At 39.0% G+C, this 21,349-nt stretch overlaps 1 protein-coding gene across 12 annotated transcripts in view; it reads right to left on the reverse strand.

Moving 5' to 3' along the window:
* LOC149462829 (receptor-type tyrosine-protein phosphatase kappa) overlaps positions 1-21,349 on the reverse strand; it is a 571,684-nt gene that overhangs the window by 101,328 nt on the left and 449,007 nt on the right. For 7 of the 12 annotated variants that reach the window (XM_089676124.1, XM_089676125.1, XM_089676127.1 and 4 more), the window contains exon 14: positions 10,320-10,458. In XM_089676124.1, the coding sequence (XP_089532250.1) occupies positions 10,320-10,458 (139 nt within the window). Of the gene's footprint in view, positions 1-3,931; positions 3,974-10,319; positions 10,459-21,349 lie in introns of all 12 variants that reach the window. The other 5 variants (XM_089676123.1, XM_089676120.1, XM_089676118.1 and 2 more) reach the window with 1 other exon arrangement.

Genomic DNA, 21,349 nt, shown 5'->3' on the forward strand with positions numbered 1-21,349 from the left:
GTTAATTGAGGTTTTAATTAAGATAAAACTTGAAGCTGCTGATCTGAAGGTTCTCTGATTTTAATGAAAACAACATCCCTTTGCACATTTCCAAAGGTACAATGTGAAAAATATATGTGTTATCAAACTATTTAAAAAAATCATCACTAGCCATTTCATGACAGTTCTTTTCAAAGAGATATTTCATGAGATATAGGTTTTCAATGCCATGAATTGCCATTCACAGCAAAATGATAAATTCTATAGAAATCTTCACAAAATCACAAGACACCTTAGCAAAGTGGGCATGAGTGACCTACAGGACAACATAACTGCAAATATGTAGGGCATGAATTGGTAAGAAAAAATTAAAATACACATATGTAAATATGTATATTTGTTTCCATCCATTGAGTGGAAAAAACATGAATTTTTTATGGGACATGTATAAACATTGTTTCAGAGCATGTAAAGACACTGATATTGATCAGTGGTAAAAGAAAAATGCTTCTGTGTAAACCACATATGGTTGATCTGCGGAAGGCTTAATGACATCATTAAACTGGCTGTGCCTTCAGCAAATATCCATATGTTTAAAGAGACACTATCATCAGAAGAAAGACTATATACAGTAAGTCTCTCTCTATTTTCTATATACATATGCACATACACACACATATACAGTATATATACACACACACACACACATATATATATATATATATATATATATATATAGACTTACACACATATACACGTGCACAGTGCTCAGCATAAATGAGTAAACCCCAAAAGATTTGCCAGAAAACCTTCACTTTCATTTCACAATCAACATTTTCTATGGGACACTATACTATAAAATACTCCCACAAATGCGGGCCATTGATTGCAAACAAGATTTGTTAATTTGCAGACACAAAAAAAGTGTTTTTCCTAAGAAATTCATTCAAGACCATGTTGCAAAAATGAATACACCTCAAGTCTTAGGAGCAAAGATAAATTTTAGACAACAAATTCCTAATTAACAAGAATTCAACTACAGGTGAGTCTAATTATTCATTAAACAGGTGTCCAGCAGACAGTGGATTATAAAAATGGGAGTTGCTTAAAGAAAATCCCTTCCCATTTCATGCTCTCAGCAATGGCACCACATGGAAGAGAAATGTCACAAGGCCTGAGAAAGAAAAATTATTTCTTTACACAAGGAAGGTGAAGGCTACAGGAAGATCAGCAAAGGTTTACTTATCAGTCAGAAATTCTGTAGCAAAGGTGATAAAAAATTCAACAAAGATTGAACTGCAACCATCTCACAGAGACATCCAGGCCATCCATGGAAGTTAACACCTCGACAGGAGCATCTTCTGATGAGAAGGGTTGAAGAAAATTGCCATGCAAGTTTACTGCAGTTAGCTAAAGAAGTAGTAAGACAAACTGGGGTGATTGTTTCCTGTGACACAATACGACATACACTGCAGAGGAATGGCATGCATGGGTGTTGTCCACGAAGGAAGCCTCTCCTAAAGCCCATGCATAAAAAAAGCCCACCTAGAATTTGCCAGGGCCCATGCTGAAAAAGAATACTACTTTGGCTCTGTACTCTGGAGTGATGAGACCAAGATAAATGGTTTTGTAACTGATGGCTTCAAAACTGTATGGCATTGCAAAGATGAGGAGTACAAAAAAAAAATGCACGGTGCCCACAGTAAAACATGGTGGTTGCAGTGTCCTTTTGTGGGGCCGCATGAGTGCTGCTGGTGTCAGGGAGCTGCATTTCATTTATGGTATCATGAATTCACAGATGTACTGCTCTGTATTGAAAGAGAAGCTGCTACCATCACTCCATGCCCTTGGACATCGCACACTTTTCCAACATGACAATGATACAAAACACTCATCTAAAGCCACGGTTGTATTTCTGAAGAAGAACAGGGTGAAAGTGATTCAGTGGCCAAGTATGTCTCCTGAACTGAACCCAATCAAACACCTATGGGGAATTCTGATGCGACAAGCATCACTCTCCATCCAGCATCCAGGCTCTAAAAGAGGTCGTTCTTGATGAATGGAAAAAGATAGATGTTGCAATATGTTGCCAACTTGTTCATTCCATGCCTAGAAGACTTGGTACTGTCCTTACAAATCATACAAAATACTAGATGCAGCAGTTTTTGTTGTGGGGTGTATTCATTTTTGCATCAAATAATTTGAGTAAAATTGAAAATTTTGTAATCTAATTTATATTAATAACCTTACTTTCATGTAATGAGCTAAGTAAAATGTTCTATAAAACTCAGTTTTAGATTAGAAATTTCATGTCAGAAATTGTTCATCGGGATATTGATTAAAATCCTACTTTTCAAAAGTGGTGTACTCATATATGCGTGTGTGTGTCTGTGTGTGTGTGTGCGCGCGCGCGCATACACACACAATCCAGTGGTTTGACTTGATACTAGAACAGCCAGAGTGGCAAGACATCTGTCCTTAACCTTTTAAAGTCTGCCACCATCTACTGAAGTTCCTAAATGTTTGAAAGGAACACATCTATGGTACCATGTCCTTCCCTTTTTTCCTACAGGAAAGACCAATGTCCATTCACACAAACATTTTCCAAAAATGTACAAGTTGGCCATTAGGACATGAACAATTTGTTTTTAAGAACGATTCCCACACTTTTGTACTATCCAAACATGACAAACAGCGATCAGCTGTGTTTGATCATTCAGTTCTCTGTGCAGAGCTGGCTGGAAACAGATGCAGCATCGGATTATTGCTGCATCCACCTGGGTGAGTATTTTAGTTTTTTCTAAAGCCCATACTTTTCTTTTAACATGTGTATGTCATATCTCAGGGAAACAAATGTGATCCATCGAAAAACCCTTCAACCTGATTGACTGAATACAGCCATGGGTAGGAATGCATTAGGGGAAGGGGGGATTGTCCTGTGGTAAACCCTACATTAAAAGCTGGTGACAAGCCTACAACTGGTCAAATCAGGCAACAGACACCATAACAAGTCTCTAACTACCAGATTAGTTCCCCTTTACCAAAAGTATGGAAAAGAAACTATACTTCTAGGTAAAGGGTTATGTAAATATGAAACAGTATAGTTTTTTTGTCCTCAGCTTGTGATAATGTCCTTTTAAAACATACCTATAAGCCCACAAAAGTGGGAGTCAACATTACTTAACCACTTACCTAACTTTCAAGGATGTTTTTTTTTCTAATTCTCTGAATTTGCTTAGCTTGTGTAAATATTTATTTCCAATGTAAGTGGAAAAGTATAATTTAGCAGGCCAGTGCACCCAAGAATGAGGCTTTATCAGTTATGAGTGGATGCTGATGGGCTAGCAGCTTTTAATATGTCCCTTCAGGAGTGGGATTTCCCCACCTTAATTCCCCCGTTTCTGTATTTACTGTAATACAAAAGGAGTCTGGCAGTGAGAGAGTTAAGGTAGCCATATGCAGCCTAATTCCTCACACTGAGCCTGCAGGCTGAACTCATGAAGAACAATCCTTTCCCACATCAATCATAAAAGCATGGAAGGAAAATCTCCACTGCTGGCTGTAGAATCCAAGTGGCCCTAGAACCTACAGCTGTCTGAATACCCAAACAGTGACTGCATCTGATAGGACAATTTTTCACATGGCTCAGTGAAAGAAGTTAAAATTTGCGCCCTCTAAGGCTAGCATGAGAAACTGCGGTACAGAGATTTTGCTACGTCCTAAGGCATAGAAGAAGCCAATAGGCAATTCAAACAGCTGCCATGCACCCAAAAGTAAATAACAGTTTTGGATGGACCAATGCTTTAATTTGATCTCCTCATAAAGCATTTTGTGAGTGAATGGTTACTCATCAACCACATTAGCAAACAACAGAAAGCACTGTATAAAATAACTGAAAATAATACATGAAAGCACATGAGTAGCTGGCTTGCAGACAACACTTGGAGCATACCTAAGGCTTCTAATGCAGAAGTTCCTTCGCCATGTTATATATCTCCAGGAGGTAATTGTAAAAAGGCAATAATTAATCAGTCCAATCAGTAAACAATACAGCATGACTACAACATATTTCCACAATAACATTACTACATGTTCATACAAAATCATTTCCGTTATACACATAACATGTACTAGTACATTTCTACAGTTAACACATTACTACAGTGACATTGCAGATATTAATAACATACCAATGACAGCACAATCTTAGTAAATTCATTTTCAAGCTCACTGGCATGCAAAGAATACCACAAGCAATGGTGAGCGATTGCTGTGCTACTTCAGAGAGCCACTAGGTGGTGCTGTTTAATTTTTTATTTCCCCCTAGCAGAATAGGAAGGAACCCAATACATATAATAAAGCTAAATCTTCATATCCTCAAACTTTGATGCGGGGACAGCAGCACAGGCAAGAAATAAAAGGATCAACTACAGGATAATTGCGGGGGAAGAGAAAATGTGACAAGTCTTGCATAGGTATGCATACATAATAATATAATCACCATTCATAATAAACAGCAAGTACTTAAGTAGAGTACATTTAGCTTTTATGGGCTAGTAATCACTGGCTGTAGATTGCATACTATAATGTACCCTTTCCTTATCAGTAGGAATGGTCAGCTTCCTTCAACAGTGTTTACATTTTATGCCAATGTTTTAGACAGAAAAATCTGTTGAATATTAAAGTAGCCAAAAAGTGCTTAATATGAATATTGGATTTTAAAAAAAAAAAAATTAATAATAATTTTTGTCTTATCTGCTGACAGTTAAAATACTAAGGATAAGGGCCCTCCTAACCCTCTTGTATTGAACTGTATTGTTGCTGTATTGTGTCCTGTTATATTGTAAAGCGCTGAGCAAACTGTTGGCACTATATAAATCCTGTATAATAATAATACTACTACTATCAATAACAAAGATGTGTATGCTATCAATACAGTGAGTCAATCACTGGTCAAGCTGTGATTTTACTTTTCTGCCTAACTGAACACTCCGACTGGACTTTGCAAGTTTTTGCTCAATGCATTTCCACTGAAATCAATGGCAATACATCAAAACTTATTAAATTTATGCACGTGTTAAGTCAACATGCATTATGATGCTCATCAATGCATTATGATGGGCAGTGACATCAACATAAAGTGCACTACAATGCATGTTGAAAATGCATGACAGGGAACGATAACTTGCATTTTGAACGCACTTCCATTGATTTCAATGGAAAACACATCAGAGGCAAAAACAGGTGTAATTCCAGTACAGTTTATCGACCTTACAAAGAAACTGTCTATCACTGTCATTCTACTAGTGATCTAGTTTTCTGTTAAATATAGAATTCTTGAGGATGGATAAACACCGGGCTGTATTTACAGACAGTGCTTAAAGGATTCTCATAGCTTGAATGGAACTCAAGGAAATGTAAAGGCAATCCGTTGGCATCCAAATGGTTCGGCCACTGCCGATGATTTTCTCCTGAATACTAACCTCATCTAAAAGAGAAGTACGGGTATATGTTTTTTTTTTTTTTTTTTAATCATACTTACCTAGGTGGGTGCAGCATCATTCCAGTACTGCATCTGTCCCCCACTGGGTGAGAAGTGAGGGATCAGACACCGCCGACCCCTCAGCTCTCCCTGCCGCTTTGAGCACAGAGTGGTGACGGTCAGTCACTGCTCTCTCTCCCCCCCCCAGCTCTCACTGGAGTGCTGGGCAGTGGAGGGAGCAGCTGGCTCAGGCTCTTAGCAGGTCGCTGAGAGGCTAAACCAGGTGCCGGTACAGACATCTGGGTGGATCCCGACTTTAAAGTCAGGCTCTTTCCTCAGCCGGACCAGATGAGTGACATCGGCCGACAGTTGACTTTAGACCTCTTTTGGCTGAAAACAGGTCACAGGAGTGCAAAACAAACTACACTCCTCTGATCGACAGAAGTACAGCCAAACAAGCTTTGGCTGTACTTCTCCTTCAACTACTTGGTGACTCACAATTTCATAACAAGGGAAAGGAAACTTATATTTATAGATTATCCCTATATATGAGTCTAGCGAATGTTTAGCTTGATGCAGCCCCCCTCCCACCTCCTCCAGGGATCCTTTGAAGTGGTGTTAGACCCAAAAGCAAAAATTTCATATATTGCACCTTAACAATTCTTAGATGTGATGGCTACCTAAATTTCCTGTTTTTTGGCTCTTCCATTTACTTTCATCTGGTGATCGGGCCAGTAAATCTGTTTTTTTTTTCAACAGAACAAGCTGTCCTGCAGATGTGGCAGTTTGAGGGTTGAGAAAGGCCACTTGCCACTGACGGGTGCTTACAATGATCAGATTTTTTTATTCCATGTAAAACCTTTATCCTAAAAAGGAACAAATCTATTTGCTGTAACTGCTTATAAAAAGTGTTTGATTTAGATATACTAACAAACTGAAGCCAAACTCCCGCTGTTAGTCCATCCAAAACGCCGCCTTCCCCAAAGTGACAATGCTGCTGTCCAAAGGTGTCTCCTATGCGCCAACATCCAGAGTGGGGACACTCTAATACAGGAGGTATGTTACTGGCCAGATCACCAAGTGAAAACGGGAGGGAGGGACAAAAAAAAAACAAACAAAAAAAAAAAACTAAAAACGAAGTCCAATGCAGCCACCGCATCTAATGATTGGTAAGCACAATATTTTAAATTTTTTGTTTTGGGTTTAATACCGCTTGAATGTCCTGGGCAGTCTCACTGGCTCCAGGGGTTGATGGAGATAGGGATAAACTATAGTTTTGCAGGAAGGGTTGAGATTTGCATGCAATTTCAGCTGCTTACTCTACATCTGGTTATGCAGCCTCTCATTACGAAATTATTTTGCATCATAAACCCAATCTGAACTGGTTACTTTAGTGACAGGTTCATTTTAAAATAAGAAACCACCTAATTTGCTCAAATTTATATGTCTGAAGAACAGAAATAATGTAGAGATTATCCCTGAGCTTCAACGAATGCTATGAGACTATCAATTTGTCTAATGTCACACAGCAAGAAACCAGTTTCTCACTGCAGGTGTAAGCCAGGGCAGATTCTATGAAATAGGGAATCTGAAAGAAAATGGAATTTAAGTTTAAACGCTTTGAAATAAGGGACCAAAGGGATTTCTTAAGATCTAAAACTATTTCAGAGACTTTACCATTAAAAGAGCCCTAATTTTGACAGCTGTCCAGCATACAAGGGTGTTGACTGAACTGCTGTTTGTTAACAGAGCATGGCAGTGTGACTACAGTATAGGCATTTTTTCAGCTAATATCCTGGTTAAATTGTATAGCCCATAACAGTGGAATTTTTTTTTACAGCTTAGTAAGGAATTATTAGCAGCAGTGACAATTAACCTAAATGGTAAAACAAATGGAGCACGTATCAGATCAACAGTAATACAAACCTTGGGAACAAGTCAGTACAAGCAGTCTCTGTACTGCAATGTATATGCTAAGAAAACATCATCTGAAAAGCAACATTTAAGCAGCTCAGTAGTCGTCGGTGATCATTGCAACACATCAGCATAAGAAATAGTTGTTGCTGGTTTTTTTTTAAAAAAACTTTCCTTCTCCACAAGTGTCTGTACTTCAAATTGAAAACTTACATTTAATTGAAGGGAAATTTTTCAACAAGGACACATTTTGACTTTATAGTTTTTATGTACATAGTCTTCCATATTATTGCTATTGTACATAGCACTGTAATTGCCTTCTTACACTGTAACCGAACATATTCGCATCTCATTCAATTCCTTTCTGCTTCTGTTTTGCAGAAATAGTATCAAGGATGATGTCACATGAGCAACTCTGCCGCTAGTGATCCTGCCAATGGCAATTTGTTGAAATCGCCATAAAGTAGGATCGCTAAAAGATTGCCCAATTTTCTCCTAGGTCTTCAACTCCCCCTCTTTAGCTAAAGCAGCGTCATGCCATAACTAGCAACTGAGATTCATCTGCGTTCAAACCAGCGGCAGTGACATATTCCTCCTTCTGCCTATAGGGACAGATTAGTAGCTTCTTTAGTGGTCCTGCTGCTGGCAATTGTCCTCTTGTGGCAGAATCCCCCATCTGACATCAGCCTAACAAAGGTGTGTATGCTATCAACACAATACATAACAAGCCAAACTGTAAAATGTAAATACTCCAGCTGAACCCACACCTTTATGTTTTTACCTGACTTGGTTTGCACTGAAATCAACATAAGCACATGGAAACATATCTCAACATATGTGTTAAGACACACGTCAAATGCATCATGACGACTGTCAACATGCATTGACATCCAATACAAATACATACAACATTTAAAAAAGTGCAACCACTCGCGTTAACCATGTGCTTTGATGCGCTTCTTTTTATTTCAATAGAAAAAGAACCAGAGGAAAAAACACATAGGTGTAATGTCAGTGTAGTTCATCAGCCTTACAAATAAAAGGGCTGGCATTTGAATTTTGTCATTCTACTTAGTGAATTGTGTTTTTGATACATATATAAACCATGGAACTGAGGCCATATTCGGAAGGTGTTTAATAAAAAAAAAAAAAAAAAAAAAAAAAGTCTTTTAACTTGATTTGTTGCTCCTTATAACGGAAGGTATTCATGTCGGATTCCACCACATGTTAAAAAAATAAGATTATTTCTCATTTCAGGATAGTGGGTGGAGCCATGCAAACCATCCCTTTTGCCCCAAAGGCCAACTGTAAATGTAGAACCTCTGGTGTATAGCACAAATATAAAGCATTTTATTCCAAACTGGATACAGCTGTTTCAGGCTTTTTGGCCATCATTGCAGCGTATAAAATCCTTGGCTTCTACAGAGTAGAGCTTGGGACCCAACAGAAAGTATAACCCAGAAGGTTAATTGAGAAGGGATGAAAGAAACCAAAAAAGCCTCCACTGAATCTATGTGTAGCACAGCAAAGCTTTCTTTTATCAGGTGGTATTCCCATGTCTCATTCCATTACATATCCCAAACCACCACTCCACTTGAAATGAAGCTAAACAAATACAGCTTAAGCTATCCCAGGGTCTCTAAAGTGATAACTGAGCAAACCAACTCAAAATTTGATGTGTCGAATACCCATTTCAATGGAGGAAATAGTATAGGCTACATTGTCAATGTAAGAGACACCCGCAAACAGATAAAACAGTATTCTGTGAACATACTGCATCCAAAATAGACCGCTATGTAAATATTAATGATGCAGTAAGCAGGTATGGCAGAAAAACATTGGCCTCTATTCCTGCTTATGCATGTATTAACCAGTGTTTTGGCATGGTGCGTTTAGGCAGCCTATTCACTTTAAAAAGGTTGCCTAGGGAGTCTGAATACATGAATATGTACTGAATTTTTTTTTTTTTGAGGAGGAGCGGGGATGGGGGCAACCACAACACCATTTTGTACATGTGGCATGCACATTTGTGTATTGTGGTGTGTTTATGGTCAGGTGGTTTGCTTTGTACTGTCTATGTGTGTGCTGGGGTGCTGTTCAGAATGAATGGCAATGCACATACTGTATATTGCATGTTCTGGTGTTTCTAATAGCCTTCACGAAACATGCACAAATTCCCATGAAAGGTAAGAAGGGAACCTTATAGAAAACAAGAAAGTCCCACTAATCTGCCAGGTCTTCTTGCAAACTCTACAACTCAAAACTACTTTAGTTGACCTTTAAGAATATGACTGATTTAACTGTTATCTGGAGCAACAGAGAAACCCAAAGTGTTTCATAAAGATTGGAATTTGTATCTGTTGAATTAACCAGTAACAGGACACAATACTCAGTTGCGGCATCCAGATGAAAACTAAAAGGCTACATTTATTAACCATTTCTCCCTACAAGGCTAAGTGATCCTTGCATATAAGAGTCAAGCTCTGCACACTTAATACAACTTTACCCACCAATCTGCCATACCCAAATAGAAGGCAAATCGAAACCTAACTCGCAGACACGAAGATGTTTCTCAAACAGTGTAACCAGACTATTTTGAAATATGGATGCACATCTAACAGCACAGAATTTGAAGGAATTATTTAGGATAACCTAATATTGGTACATTTTTGTAAAAGTAAGACCCCTTTAACTTGCATTTACAATATATATTTGGAAACAGGTATTTTTAAGATTTGTAATGTTTTCTAATAACTGCAAAACTTCTAAAAACATACAGCTTACCATATTAAAAAAAAAAAAGTTTAGTTATATCAAATATGTACATAACATCAAACATAAACCAGTAAAAAAAATACTAATGGACAACAGGATTTCACCATTATTTTGCAGTTTCTGAGTGTGACAAACAGGACAACTGAGCAGTTTAATTTTGAGTCCTTACCTTTTTTTGACAATTAAAACGACAACTAGAAGCAGTAAGATGAATACTAAAATCCCTGCACTAATGCCAGCTATTTTCACCACACGATCGGTTTGCTTGGCAGGATCAGGAATAACCTCTGGTTCTTCAACCGCAGCAGCTAAAAATGGGAAAGAAATACACACAATTATAAAAAGGCTCCAACTTAAAACTAGTGATCAAAAGCATCAAGGTAAGTCAACAACATGACCACTTGTGCTATTCCGGACCCTGGTTCACCAAAAGCTTCAGGTCAGGATTAGATATCGTAACTATGACAAAGTGTAGCAACCCAAAGAAACCAATCCAGGTATGACAATTTTCAGCTGACACAAAGAGAATTCTGATTGGCTGTATAGGGGTACTGTGTCATCACTTGTACTTACACTGCTATATCAATAAGCCAAAACGTACTACATGTTAACTCATGCCCAGGAAACAAGAGGTCAACATGTAGCCAGTGGGATGACTGTAAATGCATATTGTTGTAGAGAAACCAACCAATTCAGTAAAAAAAGAGGAACACAAAAGACATATAATGAAATGCTAGCCTCATTTAATTGCACTTGCTGAATTATTAATCTCCATTAATTTCCAAAAGACCAGAATGGATGTTTTTCACATGTAACCTTAGGCTTGCTAACTGCTCCTTATTTATAATCGTAAGATAATATGCTGTCTGAAAGCTAGACGCTGTTACACAGACAAATGTACATTTCTGAGCCAGAGAACACATGAGAGGAATTTATAAAATGTGGTATTTCCTAAGCACATGCTGCAGGTCAAGGATTATGTGCTGCAGCAATACTTACCCTCGCATTTTGCACTGTGCAGCTGCACTACAAGTTTCTCATTCATAAAGACAACTGCTTAACAAGTCTACAGCTGAGAAAACGTATAGTAAGCAAAAAAAAAATGCCCAGTAAAAGTATTTCATAGGACATTCAAAACATCCAGTATTACCCAAGGAGGTTCTATATAGAGATAAGCAAACAAAACCAATCAGGGTCTGACCAGAATTGGGACAATCCACTGCTGTGTGTGAATACCACCTATTGCTCCAGCTGCAGTACAAAGATAATCTTTTTGATATTCAATATAAAGCTATTATAAATCCATGCGGCACTTGATTTATGTTAAAAGAGAAAAAAAAAAAAAGCAGAAAACATACAGGATAAAGGAAAACTTTCCCAAAAGAAGCATGGACGCTGCCATTGAAGACTCCTATGCCTGAAACTCTAGTTGCCTGGCTGTCATTCTAACCTTGTGGCTTCAATCTTTTGAGTCACAGATCTGGCAGACACATGCAGATAAGAACTTAAGAATTTGCTCACAGTTTTCTAATTACTAAATAGTAGCCAGGCAGCTAGCGCCTTCAAAAGGTGGTTAGCAATGGCAGCTCCCATGTGTTTCTCAGGAAAGGTTAACTTTAGCCCTTTGTCCACCAAGACACAATTTGTATGTCCTGGCATTCAAGCACGTGGCTGCTGCTGCAGCTATGAGCTTGGTATTGATATTGTTATTTTCAGTCTTGTTGGCCTCCTTGTGATAGCAATGAAGTAAAATAAAAAAAATTAAAAAGTAAAACTTTCATAGAAAATTATAATAAAATAAACACACCTGAACACAAAAACATATAGAAACACATCAATAGGGCCACGCATGTATATAAACAGCAATTGCATCACACATGTGAGGTATTCCAAAGACATGCTGGTGGGTTAATTGCCTCCTGTCTAAATTGGCCCTAGTATGTGTATGTATGAATGTAAGTTAGGGACCTTAGATTGTACGCCACTCGAGGGTTAGGGACTGATGTCAATGTACAACATATATATGTAAAGTACTAAGTAAATTGACAGCGCTATATAAGTACCTGAAATATTAAAATAATCACCATGAACACTGGAGTAACAGCAGTAATTCAGACTTTTAAAGAGTTGCAAAATTTTCACGCGTCTTAAAAAATTGCAACTGCCACAATTTTATTCTACTGGGCCTCTACTGAAAATATATAATTATTTGGGGTTTGTTTAAAGTGATTTTTGTAGCCAAAAATGTCCCACTGGTGACCTTTTTGGGGCACTACATATATGATTAGGCCTAAGCATCTTTAGAGCAGGTTCGCACTACCAAAACGTTTTTCTCTGCCCGTAGTGATCGCAGCTGCTGGCAAAGGGTGGGTAGAGTCTTGGGTTTTTACAAAGCAAGGCACTGTTTCCCCTTTTTATTCTAACACACTTTAATGGAATGCCACAAAGGGACATTCAGTTCATTTCAGTGCATAGCTGCTTAGCTGAGCTGGGCAACCGTGCATAAAAACACACGGTCGCACAGAGACCTGTAGAGCGGTGAAGAAAAATGCAGTCGTGTTGCATTTTTCCACACCACTCTGCCCCACAGCTGACAACTGCAAGAAGAGTGAATGGGGCACACAAAAAAACCAAACACAAAAACACAGCTCACCAAAGTGTGCATCAGTCCACCCCCCCAAATAAAAAACAAATTGGTCCAAAGATGGCAAGTAGGACCTGGCAAACGTCTCTTGTAAACATTTTTCATCATTCGTTATTCCAAAACCATCTTACTGCTGGCTATATAAAGGTAATATGAAGTGAGGATAAATGTGCTGAATCTTATATATGAACTATGCACCTTTAAAGTCCCAATATCCACAAAAAAAAAATATGCAGATCCTCTTCTTCCTAGTTACAATGGACCACCTCTAAGTTTAGTTCTAAGGTACATCTATATTAGAAAATTCTATAAAAACTTTAATTGCAATACTGACATCCGTGATCTATTATCCAGAACGGTTTAGACTCACATAAGTAATACCATTTATCTCTTTTGACAATGGATAAAACATCAGCTCAAAAAAACACCTGCCATGCACCATGCAAAGGGAACCATGTTTTTCCACAGATGAAACTTATTTATTATTTATTTTTCTAGGCAGGCATCAGATTTTATCAGTTACTGTTGTCCATCTGTGCAATGAATAGATTGTCTAAGAGACTGGGCTAACTGCCGTTTACACAAATGATTTTGGTAGCCTCAGGCTCTTTAACAACAGGAAATGGAAGCTTTTCATAAGTGGCGTTTCAGATTTTTGTTGCAAACAAAAGTTAATTTACAACCATTTGCTGTAACCACATGAGGGAATCTCCCTTACAACCTTTACTTCTGGCAGGGATTGCAATATAAATTTTAACTTGCAATGTGGTGGCGAAGATCAGATATGAAGACTTGTCCTTGACAGAATTATGTTGCTCCTTTGTGGACCAATACATTCTTTATACTTAATACTATATCAAAATATATAGTCACAAAGTTAAGGGTATATAACAAAAACAAGTTACAAGAAGAAAAATCCCTGTCCAAATGAGCTTGCAATCTAGAAGTTTTTAATCAAATTTTTTTCCCCTAACAGTTAGTATAAATTCCATATCTATTGTATACAAGTCTGTCACAAAGTAACGTCTATTATGATTATTGACTCATGGGACCTTAATAGGTGCTCACAGTAAAAGGATATGTAAGCTGTAAACCTTTAAATGGTTGTAAACCTCAAACATGAACAAAGCATATCCTTCTATAGTGTTTATGTGTCTCAGTCCAAGCATGAAGGGGTTGATATACTAAAACTGTAAAGTGCAAAATCTGGTGCAGCTCCAGGTTCTTTTGTTGTCAAAAGTTTAATTGAACAAGCTGAAGTTAGAAACTGATTGGCTACCATGAACAGCTGTACTAGATTTTGCACTCTACAGTTTTAGCAAGTTAACTCCAAAGTGTAATTTCTGTCTGCTGCCTAGTTCCTTCTAACAGGTTTTCTGCACACCAAGAGAAAAAAGGTGACAGGGGTGGGAGCTTCAGCATACAGCCTGTGATTAACAGCCTCAGCTCTGTTCCTGTGTGAAGGGTGTTGTTTCACTTCCCTCCAATCAGCTCTCAAAGCTCTCTTCCCTGAACTCTGGAGTGTGTAATTTCAGCTCCCCGCCTCCTCTTTTCTGACAGCTTAGTCAAGCTCTATAAATTTTACACTTTGAACAGATGTAGAGAAGAAAAGATTGCAGAAAAACAGGTAAAACATATGTAGAAGTTTAATCTCTGTATCACCTGAGGCCAGTCAAATAACCTCCTTTGTATGGTTTTTTTTTTTTTATAGGGGTTATCCTTTATACACATACGCCCTACAAATCAGCGTCATCCTGCTGTGATTCATCACTCCGCTGCTGGTCTTGCACTTCCATCTTCATTTCTGATGTCATCAGGAGCCAAGAGACAGCAGCCAGGTCCACCCACCACCAGCTGCTGTGTTGAAGCTGATGCCTCCTGGAATTAGTGACATGCCTAACCCAGAAGGCTTCAGGAGTTGGACCATTAATATACCATTAAAATTGTTTTATCATATATGTTTGTTAAGTAGACATTGCCACAATTTTTGTCAGCTGACACTGCGCTCTGTTTTTTTTCTGCTGTAATCAGTGATATTGTTCTGAGGACTACAGAACCCCAACCCATCTATGTTATGGACAGGAGGAAAGGGGCAGTTGACCCGATTCTCTGTTGACCTGATACAGTAGAGAGAGTGTCTAAGCATGGTCATACTATGGTATGAGTTACAAGTAGAGTTAACACTACTGTGCACCAGATCCTGCTCCAACATCTTCCTCTGTAACATCACTGGGAGCCAGAAAGAGACAGCAAGCCCCCTGATGACACATTGCCAGGTCCACCCTCCTCCAGCCACTGTGTTGAAGCTGATTTCTCATGGGATAAGTGACATGCATACCCCAGAAAGCCTCAGGAGTGGAAGAGACCTCATTCTCATCTAGGACTGTAGGGATAAAAATTGCAATGAAGGTCAGCTTTAAATATACAATTAAAATTGTTTTATCATAATGTATATTTGATAAGGGCCAAAAAACTGCTAATTTTGTCATAAAGTTTGAAAGTCAATACTTTGTTCTTTGTCCTAATATTAGTGATTACATTTTGTGGACTTCAGAACTCCACCCATCTATGTTAGGGACAAGAGGAAAGGTAGAGATTCCAGTAGTTCTGTCCCTTTTTTATTGTCCTAATACAGTAGGGTGAGCAGCTAAGCGTCATCATACTAGGGTAGGGATTACCAGTAGGTTGAGTGTTGTCATACTAGGACAGAATGTATGGCAGCCTATATATTTCTCCCAATACAGTTTTATTATTTGGGAATGCCTCTAACAGTGCCCCTCAAAAATACACAACAATCACCTTTTTCTAAACTATGTCTAATATTAAATTATTTGTTCTTTATTAACATCGGTGTACAGAAATACTGAAGGAAAGATGTTGATATGTGAAGAGAAAAAAACAGTTGAAGCTGTGCTAAAACAAAGTCAAGCAAAAGACAAAGAACTGGTCACCAGCATTACCTCTAGACTCCCTCAACAGATCTCTTTCTCCTTTACAGACTTGCCAAGCCCTGTTTTACACTTTTTGTGGAGGTGACCATCTGAGTAGAGGATCAGAGCTCTGCATCCTTATGGCAGAACTGTGTCTCTGAATACTGGAAATCTGATGACTGGTGAAGGAATAATCAACCAGCAGCAGTAGAGGTCTAGAAAGCACAAAAGCAGGAAGTTACTTGTCCACAAGTCTTCTGGTACAGTTTCCCCTTCAAGAAGACTAAAGAGTAGCATAGTAGTGACATCAAACAGAGGCAGCAGTGCCTTAAATCTCACACTGCAAATACACAGCTATGAGACAAAGAGACACAGAAGTGCACTGCTAGGTTTCAAAATAAATTCAAGACACAAAGTATACTTTAAAGTGTTACTAAACCCACAATAGTAAAATCAGTCTGTATATGCACTAAATCATTCTTGTTCTACTCAATGTTTAACCTAACCTCTGCATTGTGTAAAAAGGGCGTTTGACTATGTCTTCTCTGATCCTTCCCTTCTTCCCCAATCCATCTTTTGATAGAACAAGCTGCACATGCTCAGTTTGGTGTGTATTGCTACAGAGGCTTATTTTTCCACCAGACTGTCCAGACAGAGGGTCAGGGGTTATGAAGCCTTATAGGACAATCAGGGGAAAATAAGAACTCCTCCTACAAGCTGTAACCAGTGCTCTGCTGGACACTGATAGATATCACAAGAATGTTCTAACTGCTGATGAGAAAAGGTATTCAGCAGTTTATATTCACTAAAATAATTGCGCTTCCATGTTCTGTGTACTATAGGAGACCAGTTATAGTGAATGCAGGGTCCTGGGTTTAGGAACACTTTAAGGGTACTTAGGCAGAATTAACATTTGTAGATGTCCCCTATAAAATAGCTAATCTGAACTTTTAGCGTTTAGGTACCACTCACTGGCATTGTGTGCACTGGCCCCCGAGCTATGATTCGCATAATAATAAAAAATATTTTGGCACAGATTCCAACACACCAGCCAGATCTAGGCAGACATTCATGCAGATAAAAATGTAACTTAATATAAATTTGCTTAATGTCCAGCACATAAACATGCACTGTATCTATCACAATAATGTATTGAAGTGGTTTTGCGATTCAGGACAAATCAGACGGAATTATACAAACATAGATTCTGTTTCAAAGAGCCAAGAATCTATCATCGCTACTGTTTTAATATGTAGAGCTCAGTAGAACCTGCTCCGGCCCAGCAAATCAACCTTGCATTTTTCATGTTTGAACAAGTGAATCACTTTCTTTCTATTCATCAATGTTCTAGTCATTGAAATATTTAATATAGGGTGTGTAAATGTCTAAGATGAGCTATAAAAATCTATGCACATCTAAGAAATATAGAATAAATTAGAAAGGAAAACTTTGTACAATGAATACACAGAGGACTGATTTCATTGTACTGATCCACGTAATTAAGAGATATTTAATTTTTTTAACAGAACAATCTTCTCAACAGATTGTTATGGGAAGAAATAACTGGTAAGTGCATAAACCTTTGGACTACCAAACTCCAACCCCATGGATGATCATTGCGGTTGGTAGAATATAACAAAATACAGCTGCCATCAGACCATTTGGTTGGCATAATGCTTGAAGAGCTCAATGCCTAAAAACTTATTTCTGCCTAGTCAACTGTCCCTTCCTTCCCCCATCCTCAAAATAGTAAGTATCTAGCTGTGTATATAGTCACTCAGACAGACAAGGTGGGAGAATTCACTAAATCAGAAATTTCCCCACCCAACTGGAGGGAGAATGTTGTAGGAAAAATGAGAGAGAATGCTAAGGTTATGATTCATAAGAGACAAGTAATTTCTTTACTGCTTCAAACTCTCTGTCAATGGGGACGTTAAAGTGTTACTAAACCCAGGACCCTGGATTCACTATATCTGGTCTCTAGCAGTACACAGAACACGGAAGCGCAATTATTTTAGTAAATATAAACTGCTAAATACATTTTCTCATCAGCAGTTACAGCAGTGACTTCTATCAGTGTCCAGCAGAGCACTGGTAGAAACTTGTAGGAGGAGTTTTCATTCTCCCCTAATTGTCCTATCAGGCTGCAGGACCCCTGACCCTCTGTCTGGACAGCGCTGATTGGTCCCGTGCTAATCACATGCATCCTCCCTCCCACCCAAAAAAAACCCCTCTACCAATACACACGAAACAGAGCAAGTGCAGTTTGCCCCAAGGCTCTGTGCTATCAGCAGATGCAACGAGAAATGTGGAAGAAGGGGAGTATCAGAGAAGACAGGATCAAACATCCTTTTTACACAATGTAGAGGATTAACCACTTCAATTCAGGACACTTTTAGCCCCTTCCAGTTCAGGCCAATATTTGGCTTTCAGCACTGTCACACTGAGTGACAATTACTTAGTCATGCAACACTGTACCCATATGAAATTTTTATTCTTTTTTTTGAGACAGATAGAGCTTTCTTTTGGTTGTATTTGATCACCACTGGGCTTATTTTTTGCTATATAAATGAAAAAAAAACAAAAATTTTGAAAAAAAAAATCATTTTTTGCTTACTTTTCATTATACAATTTTGCAAATAGATAATTTTTCTTCATAAATTTAGGCCAAAATGTATTCTGCTACATTTTTGTGGTAAAAGTAACCCAAAATAGTTTATATTTAGTTTGTGTGAAAGCTATAGAGTCTACAAATTATGGGATATATTTGAAAATTGATCAGTTGAGATCCTAAAATGGGATGGGGTATGCCGGTGATCAGGATGCTGGTATGAGGTATGACGGTGATCAGGGCACTGGTATGGGGTATGACGGTGATCAGGGCACTGGTATGGGGTATGACGGTAATCAGATCGCTGATAGGGGGTATGACGGTAATCAGGTCGCTGATTTGGGGTATGGCGGTGATCAGAACACTGGTATGGGGTATGGCGGTGATCAGAATGCTGGTATGGGGTATAGCGGTGATCAGAACGCTGGTATGGGGCATGGCAGTGATCAGGATGCTGGTATGGGGCATGGCAGTGATCAGGATGCTGGTATGGGGCTTGGCAGTGATCAGAACGCTGGTATGGTGTATGGCGGTGATCAGGGCGCTGGTATGGTGTATGGCGGTGATTAGGGCGCTGGCATGGTGTATGGTGGTGATCAGGGCACTGGTATGGTGTATGGGGGTGATCAGGGCACTGGTATGGTGTATGGAGGTGATCAGGGCGCTGGCATGGCATATGGCACTGATCAGGGTGTTGGTTTGGGGTATGGCGGTGATCAGGACATTGGTATGGTGTACAGGGGTGTTTTGTGCGTACTGGGACATGACAGGGCCTCTCTGCATTATTTATTATTGTTATTGTGGGGCAGTGATCAAAGACACAGGGGCACTAAACTGGGGCACTTGGGTAGCTGGCACTGCAGTGTGTGAATGTACAAGCAGCCTGACAGGCTGCTGTATACTCACACACTGCAGGATTGCTTCTCTCTGCTCTCACACAGATCGCCTGAACACAGCGGTAATGTGATCCGCTGTGTCCGGGGCGACACACCGATCACCAGATCAAAGTGTGTGCACACACGTATGTATATGCTGCACAGTAACTGAAAGGATAAGTTCACTTTTTGACAGAAAAATTTAAAAATGCAAATTTTTTTGCAGGTAAAATTGTGTATGTATTTTTTGTTGCAGGAGACTGGAAAGCATTGCACCAGTGATCAGCATATTGCTGGTGCCATGCAGGACCCCTGCAGACCTGCTGGTATATCTGCTTGCCTGCACGTGCAAGCCAATACACTCTGACAGATGGAATCAAACTACCACAGTGCTCACAGAGACGTGGTAGTTCATTGAGGACTACAAGCTGATAGCCGCTAAGGCTGTTAAGACTAATCATTTTCTCCTTCACAGAAAAAGCTTTAAAAATTTTGACAGCTAGTGGGAGAAGATCCCCTGCTAGCTGTCAAAGTGGGAGAGTGGGGCCGGTCCTTTCACAACACAATACATGTTACACTTTGAATATGGGTGTAACATATAACATGTTATGAAAGGTGAACTCATTCTAAAAAAAAACCCAAACACTGGCAATGTCAGCAAATGCCGATAACCCTACTTTTGGCTGATAATTTTCAATGGCCGATATAGCAGTGCATCACTAGAATGAACTCTAATTCCATAGTCCATCTTTAAGAATACAAGTTGCCTCATGACATAGCATGTCAGTTTTTGGTATTATGTAGGAGAAAGCAGCAAACATCAAGACCCTTTTCACATCTTGCGCTTTGGGTTTGTAGGCAGAATTGCTGTGATTCTGCCCGCGATTCCAAATCATGTGGTAATCACTGTGCAACATGTGTTTAGATGCCATTATTCCTTAATGACAACTCAAACTCGAAGAGATTCTTTCACGGTTGTCGCATGGCAATTGTGGCAAACAGCACCTTTCAAAATCACATGAAGCTTGTCACCCAAAAAGGAGCAGGAGCTTCTTTTCAGGCAACAATCGCACTTAGAGCAGCCCTATACGATATACAAAATGCGTGAAAATAGCCTGGCAAAAATTGTTCCTCCTATGCAAATGTGTGAAGGCAACCTAAAAGTTCTTGTTGCTCATAACAACCTATCAGGTTAAAGGCTCAGGTGGAATGGTGTTGTTGTCAAACACAGCCTTTTTCCATTTGAATACAGCGCTGCTTAAACGCATGCATCTGATTACAAAACCCAGAGTTTGAAAATAAAAGGCTGTAGTTGGCTTGCTTCATTTGCAATTCAAACAACATCATATTTGGGCATGTTGAGTCCAAAGAAAAAAAAAATGGAAACCAGGTCAAAGGCAGTCTGTCATCTACCCTACTCCATTCAAGTTAATGGGTATTTTCAGATCTGCAATGGATAAGCATTTTAAATGCCTGTCTACATGAGTCCTTAAAGTGATCAGGTTGCAAAAAATGAAGATGAAAGGTTCATGCAATAGAATATAGCACCATAACACGCGTTGAGGAACACAGGCTGCCACCACTTACAGAATTAAATGCCCAAGAGTCTTACAGGGGCTGCAGTACTGAAACAGAAGGAAGGTAGGAGGAGATATGGGCTGTGGGAGAGTGGAGTATAAAAAGCTCTTCTACTGCAAGGACTTTTCACCCTGATTTTGTTTTCAAGTGGATAGGGTCACTGTAAAATGTCCTATCTGCAGGGCAAAGTTCAAAATGAAACAGATTGTGATTGAGCACTTCAAGCAGCAAGATATCTTCTCATTAACATACTTTTCATACCTAGGTCCCCAAGTGACCTCAGGGTTCTGCAAGGATTCCATGCATGCATAGACTATGCAACTTACAGTCAAATGAAAAGTACTTAAATGATCCATTACAAGCAAGCAATTTGGGCCGGTTGACAGAGAAATTCAGTGTAATAATGTACAGGATTTAAAGTTTCCAGCAAAATCTTCCTGACTTCTTAGCAGACATATTGTATCTACAACCCCATCTGTTTCTTAGATTAGGCTGCAGGCAGCAGCTGTAAACCACTTCCAAAGATACAGTTACAGACTGAGGTTTCTAGTTAACTTCTGG

Source organism: Staurois parvus, unplaced genomic scaffold (assembly GCF_062004578.1).
Source record: "Staurois parvus isolate SC_StPar_1 unplaced genomic scaffold, SC_StPar_1.0 ptg000165l, whole genome shotgun sequence".
Taxonomy (NCBI): domain Eukaryota; kingdom Metazoa; phylum Chordata; class Amphibia; order Anura; family Ranidae; genus Staurois; species Staurois parvus.